Source organism: Miniopterus natalensis, chromosome 11 (assembly GCF_054644295.1).
Source record: "Miniopterus natalensis isolate mMinNat1 chromosome 11, mMinNat1.hap1, whole genome shotgun sequence".
Lineage (NCBI taxonomy): Eukaryota > Metazoa > Chordata > Mammalia > Chiroptera > Miniopteridae > Miniopterus > Miniopterus natalensis.
In genome coordinates, this window is record NC_142091.1 from 5,998,950 (window position 1) to 6,005,929 (window position 6,980).

Genomic DNA, 6,980 nt, shown 5'->3' on the forward strand with positions numbered 1-6,980 from the left:
GTATGTAATTATACATATATACTTCTATTTATACACATATATTTAACATCATAAGCCTGTCATTAACATTTCTTGAACATAAAAGTACCGAGCTTTGTAATAGCCATTATTTTTAAAGGGTTGCTTTTGACCCTCTAGTTCCCATCCTCAGGCGGGCATTATGAACAACACTGTGACACCCTGAGTAGGTGTACCAGAGTTTACTTAATCTTTGTTATTATTCACCTAGGGTGTTTCTGCTTTTAATGATTATAATAGGGGTTATCTTTGGGCACAGGTGGTTTTTCCAAGAGTTGTTTTCCCTTAGGTTACATTAGAAAGTAGAAATATTTAATGTAGTGGTTGTCAATAGGTGATTTTGCCAGGGGACATTTGGCAATCTCTGGAGACATTTTTGGCTGTTACAGTTGGAGGGAGGAGGGAAAGCAGATGCTGGTATCTAGTGGATAGATATCAAGGATGCTGCTAACATCCTGCAATGCTCAGGACAGCCTCCCACCCCATCACAAAGAATTACCCAACCCAACACGTCAGTAGTGCTGATACTGAGGAACCTGATGTAAATTCTCAAGTGTTATCTTTTAATTCTTTGCTAATCTGTATAAGGAGCAGCATTGCTCATTGATTAAGAACATGGGTTTTGCAGCCCTACCCAGTTTGGCTCAGTGGATAGAGCATCAGCCTGCAGACTGAAGGGTCCTGTGTTCGATTGGTTCCCTGGTTCCAGCCAAGAGCACGTACCTCAGTTGTAGGCTCCATCCCCGGCCCTGGTCAGGGGCATGTGTGGGAGGCAACCAGTTGATGTGTCTCTTTCACATCAATGTTTCTCTCTTCTTTCCAAAACTCTTTCTAATGAGCAATGGAAAAAATATCTTTGAATGAGGATTTAAAAAAAAAAAGAGCCCAGCCGGGTGTGGCTCAGCAGTTGAGTGTCAACCTAGGATCCAGGTGATTCGGGGTTCAATTCCCAGTCAGGGCACATGCCCGGGTTGCGGGCTGCAGCCAATCAATGATTCTCTCATCATTGATGTTTCTATCTCTCTCCCTCTCCTTTCCTCTCTCTGAAATCAATAAAGATATATTAAAAAAAAAAAGAACATGGATTTTGTCTGGCCGGCGTGGCTCAGCAGTTGAGCATCCACCTAGGATCCAGGAGATCGCGGTTCAATTCCTGGTCAGGGCACATGCCCGGGCTGCGGGCTCGATTCCCAGCAGGGGGCGTGCAGGAGGCAGTGGATCAATGACTCTCATCATTGATGTTTCTATCTCTCCCTCTCCCTTCCTCTCTCTGAAATCAATAAAGATATATTTTAAAAGAAAAGAAAAAAAGAATATGGGTTTTGAGGTCCAACAAATTAGGAACTGGACAACAACCTACTCCAGGCTGTGTTCCTGAGTCAAGTCATTTCACTTCGATTTGTCTTATCTTTTTATAGGAAGACGAGACCCAACCTTGCATGATTTCCAAAACCAACACAGTATTAATACTTTAATTTTGCCAACCAGATAGGTAAAAAGTGATATCAATTTTCATTTATGATTGAGGTTGAACATCTAATGTACAAGCCACTTGTATTTCCTTTCTCTGTGGCCTACTGTTCCTTATTTTTTGTCAATTTTTCTATTCGGTTGTTGGTCTTTTTTGTTTGTTTGTTTAAATATATCTTTATTGATTTCAGAGAGAGGAAAGGAGAGGGAGAGAGATAGAAACATCAATGATGAGAGAATCATTGATCGGCTGCAGCCCGCAACCCGGGCATGTGCCCCGGCCGGGAATCGAACCCTGATCACCTAGATCCCAGGTCGACCCTCAACCGCTGAGCCACGCCCAGCTGGGCCAATTGTTGGTCTTGAAGATTTCTTTTTTGCTGTTGTTAAAAATTTTTAATGGCCTTGAGCATTTTAAAGAATTCTTTATATATGAAGGAAATTAGCCCTTTGTCTATCAGTTGTAGATATATCTTACCCAGCTTATGTTCTGATTTTGTATACGATCTTTATTACAAAGAAATTTATTTTAAGTAGAACTTATCAATATTTTTTTGGTATGGCTTTAGGTGTATGTTATACTTAGGACCCAGCAATTCCACTTCTGGGTATTTATCCAAAGAAACCCAAAGCACTAAATCAAAAAGACATATGCAGCCATATGTTCATTGCAGCATTATTTACAATAGCCAAGATATAGAAGCAACCTCCATCAATAGATGAGTGGATAAGAAGTGGTGCATATATACAATGGAATATGACTCAGACATGAAAACAATGAAATCTTGCATCTGCAATGACATGGATGGGCCTAGAGGGTATTGTGCTGGGTGAAATAAGTCAGACAGAAAGACAAATGCCAGATGATTTCACTTATATGTGGAATCTACAAAACAAACAAGCAGAACAGAAACAGACTCATAGATACAGAGAACATTTTTATGTTTGTCAGATGGGAAGGGGTTGGGAGGATTGGTGAAAAAAGTGAAGGGATTAAGAAATACAAATTGGCAGTTACAAATAGTCATGGGGATATAAAGTACAGCACAGGGAATATAGTCAATAATATTGTAATAACTACAATACAGTGTATCAAAGACAGACTGAAAAGCTAAAAATAGAAAATACTCTGTATCTGGTGTCAGATGGGCACTAGATTTATTGGGGTGATCACTTTGGAAATTACATAAACGTCTAATCACATTTTCTATACCCATTCATCCGTCAATCACCATTTAGGTTGTTTCCATACCTTGGCTATTGTGAATAGTGCTGTAATGAACATGAGAGTACAAATATCTCTTCAAGAGAGTGACTTCGTTTTCTTTGGATATATACCCAGAGGTGGGATTGCTGGATTACATGGTAGTACTAATTTTCATTTTTTGAGAAATCTCCATACTGTTTTTCATAATGGCTGTACCAACGTACACTTCCATTGTTCATGTGCAAGCATTCTGTTTGCTCCACATCCTCACCGATATTTTTTTAATTTCTTGTTGTTTTTTTGTTGTTTTTTTATAATAGACATCCTGAGAAGTGTGAGGTGATATCTCATTGTTGTTGTTAATTCTCACTTGAGGATATTTTTCCATTGATTTTTAGAGAGAGAGAAACATTGATGTGAGAGAGACACATCTATTGGTTGCCTTCTGCACGTGTCTGGACTGGGGCTGGCTGGAGATGGAGCCTGCAGCCCAGGTATGTGTCCTTTACACCTTTCTCTGAAATTAGTTGACTACATATGTGTGTTTATAATTCTGGGCTGTCTATTTTGTTCTGTTGATCTATGTCTGTTTCATGCAGTACCATACTATTTGGATTATAATAGCTTTGTAATATAGTTGGAATCAGGAAGTGCGATGCCTCCAGCTTTGCCATTCTTGTTCAAGATTGCTTTAGCTATTTGGGGTCTTTTGTGATTCCATATGAATTTTAATATTTTTTTTCTTTTTCTGTTTTAACAGGTGCCATTGAAATTCTGACAAGGATTTTATTGGATCTCTAGATAGCTTTGGGCAGTATGGACATTTTAACAATATTAATTTTCCAGTCCATAAACACAGAATATTTTTCCATTTTCTTCAATTCCTTTCATCAGATAGCTTTCAGTATATAGATCTTTTACCTACTTGGTTAAATTTATCGTACTTATCCTTTATATATATATAAAATAAAGTCATCTTTATTGTTGAAAGGATTACAGATGTCTCCCTTTTTCCCCTGTTGATCCCCTCCACCTGGCATGCCCCCCCCTCAGGCCTTCTCCACACTATTGTGTGTGTCCAAAAGTCATATATATATGCATCTAAGTTCTTTGATTAATTTCCCCCCACTCCCATGTACTATATTCTTTTTGATGCTATGGTAAAAGAGATTATTTTCTTAATTTCTTTTTCACACTCCACCTAGTGGTCCTGGCAGATCTGTCCCTTGCTTCAACAGTGTTTGGAGAGAGAAGACCTGGGGACTCCCCATCTTCCAATCTCCTCTCCAGTCCAAACCTCCAGGACCCCTTCTCAGCTATGCCCTGCCTCTGGGACCAGACACCACCTTTTTTTGTGGTTAGCCCCTTATTGCTGACCAACCCTGAGCTTTCAGCTTCATCATAGTTATTCCCCTGAGATGGAGAACACCGTTTATTGCCTGGGCAACCTGCATCTGCTGGCCTCCAAGGCCCCTCTCTCTCTCGGCTTCTATTTTCACAGCAGTGGTGTGACTTTGGAGGATGTGGGCCGCCTCCACGAGTTCACCAAGAAGAAGCAAAAGGGTGCTGAGTATCTCTGGAAGATGAAAACCAGCCTGGCAGCCATGCCCTCTTCCGGACTTGCAGAGGCTATCCAGATGAATGGGGTAACCCCCCCCCATGCCATGGGAGCTGCCAAGGTGCTGCAGAACAACCTGACCATGCCCTTCTGGATCTGCATGCCCTGGATTCTGCCCTCACAGACCCCATCCTCGTGGCTGGAGAGCCACTTCCTAGATGAGGAGGTAGAAGTCATTAAGAGGATGGGCAACTATCTGCCTAACCTCCCCAGGCTAGTCATCCCCCAGGCTGGGTTGAGCGAGTATCTCTCCCAAAGGCTCACTCTGAAGTACGACTAGGAGCCTCCAGAGCCCATTGGCCTTTGAGGGGCCCCCTCTGCATCCCCCTGTGTCAGGGCTTCTGCCTGAGTCTCTCTGCAGTCACTAGGCAGGCTTTTAACCACCCTGGAGTCTTCTCCCAAGCCATGGACCAAATAGAAACAATAAAGCTTTTTGCAGATAAAACAGAAAACACACACACACAAAAGGTTTTGGATAGTTTGTTGTTAGTGTATAGAAACAGAACTGGCCCAGCGGCAGGGCTCAGAGGTTGAACCAAGAGGTCAGGGTTCGATTCCTGGTCAGGGCACATGCCTGGGTTGCCAGCTGGATCCCCAGTAGGAAGCATGTAAGAGGTGGCCGGTCGATGATTCTCTCATCATTGATATTTCTCTCTTTCCCTCTCCCTTCCTCTCTCTCTAAAATCAGTAAAAACATTTAAAAATATATATTGGTATGTTCTCTCTAAAAGAGAGATTCAATCAATTTAAATTTTAAAAAAAAGAAATAGAACTTTTTTTTTTAAATTTATCTTTATTGTTGAAAATATTACAGATGTCCCCATTTTCTCCCCCCAGAACTGGTTTTTGAGTGTTGGTTTTGTACCGTGCAACTTTACTGAACTCACCTATCAATTCTAACAGTTTTTTGTGTGGAGTCTTTAGGGTTTTCTATGTATAAAATTATATCATCTGAAAAGAGACAATTTTAAGGGTAGGGGAAGTTCATCTTAAACCATTGATCTCAGGACCACTTTATCTTCTTAAAAATTATTGAAGACTCCAAAAAGCTATTGTTTATGTGGGTTATATCTATCAATATTTTTTATATTGCAAGATTAGAACTGAGAAATTTTGAAAATATTTATTTTTTGCCATAGCCGGTTTGGCTCAGTAGATAGAGCGTCGGCCTGTGGACTGAAGGATCCTGGGTTCGATTCCAGCCAAGGGCACGTGCCCCAGTTGCAGGTTCGATCCCCGGCCCTGATCGGGGCATGTGCGGGAGGCAGCCTGTTGATGTGTCTCTCTCACATCGATGCTTCTCTCTCTCTCTTTCCCCCTCTCTCTTCCACTCTAGAGACCAATGGGGAAAATATCCTCAGGTGGGGATTAACAAGTCCTCCCCCCCCACAATGGATTCCTACTTCATTCCCATAGCTATACTGCAGTGGGTTATACAGTCCATAGTTTGTCTGAGGGAACTGAAATGGGAGAAGCCAGGCAAATCACAGCAGGAGCTGTGGTTGAGAGGAGGTTCAATCCCCCTAAGCCGGTGCTTCACTGCTGAAGCGCTGTTACACTCTGTTCCTGGGCCAGCTTCAGGTCTCTGTCCTTAAAATGTGGCTGAGCGAAGCTTCTCCAGATTTTCTAGGCCTGGTTGATGTCAACTCTGAGAAGCAGCCAGCTGGTATCGTAGCAGTGGCTGAGGCAAGTGCTACATTCCCACAGGCTCTCTACTAGAAACACCTTTTAAAAAAGATATATCTTTATTGATTTCAGAGAGAGGAAGGGAGAAGGAGAGAGAGAGAAACATCAATGATGAGAGTCATTGATTGGCTGCCTCCTGCACACCCTCACTGGAGATCAAGCCCGCAACCTGGGCACGTGCCCTGACCGGGAATCAAACCTCCGTCTCCTGGATCCTAGGTCAACGCTCAACCGCTGAGCCACGCCAGCCGAGCTTAGCACTTCACATTGAAACTATAGCTCTAGTTTCCACTCCTTCTTCCATCTACTGCTCCTCAATGGCAAACTAATTTGTAGCAAACAGCACTTTGTTTCACTTTCCTTAGCTCAAAGTCCTTAACTCTGTAAAAATGTTCATGCAATAACAGAAAAAAATCAAGACATAAAATGTTTATATGGTGTGAATGATTGCTCACCTACTGATTACAGAGCATTTGTTCTGTACCACACACTCCCTGGGTAGAGTGGTAAAGGGGCCATAGTCTAGCCCCAGGGAACTTATGACGTTGGGAGGCTGAGAAGTAAATGGACAATTTCAAGTCAATGGGAAAAATTATATTTATAAGTTCTACGATATATGTGTACACACATATGTGTATGGAAAAGAATAAAAACAGAAACATTGGACTATAAGTGGCAATCTTTAACTGGCATTTAAAACTTCTTTTTGGTCTTTTCCAAGTTTATGCTGATAATAATGTATAACTTGAATGATGGAAAAAATTTAAACTTAAACATATATGGGCTCCCAATGCCAAATGTGAGACAATTTGAGCATTAATATAGATAATAGTGGGCACAGATTAATACATCAAATACCGAGATACACATCTTTTGTAAGGGGAGGGTGAGGGAGACAAGTTCTTTACAGAAGAATACCAACTCGTAAATATAGACGGAATAACATAATGAGGAAAATCCCCAGCTGCAACCACCATATTA

At 41.5% G+C, this 6,980-nt stretch overlaps 1 protein-coding gene across 1 annotated transcript; it reads left to right on the forward strand.

Moving 5' to 3' along the window:
• The first annotated feature begins 4,113 nt into the window (after positions 1–4,113).
• Positions 4,114–4,593, forward strand: LOC107533072 (ferritin light chain-like). The gene has a single exon (XM_087822130.1). The coding sequence runs from the start codon at positions 4,114–4,116 to the stop codon at positions 4,591–4,593; it is 480 nt and encodes a 159-aa protein (XP_087678256.1).
• Positions 4,594–6,980: the final 2,387 nt, after the last annotated feature.

What these genes read in the sequence shown, in the direction of transcription:
- LOC107533072 (XM_087822130.1), top strand. Translation starts at nt 4,114, where the DNA reads ATGGAGAACACCGTTTATTGCCTGGGCAACCTGCATCTGCTGGCCTCC.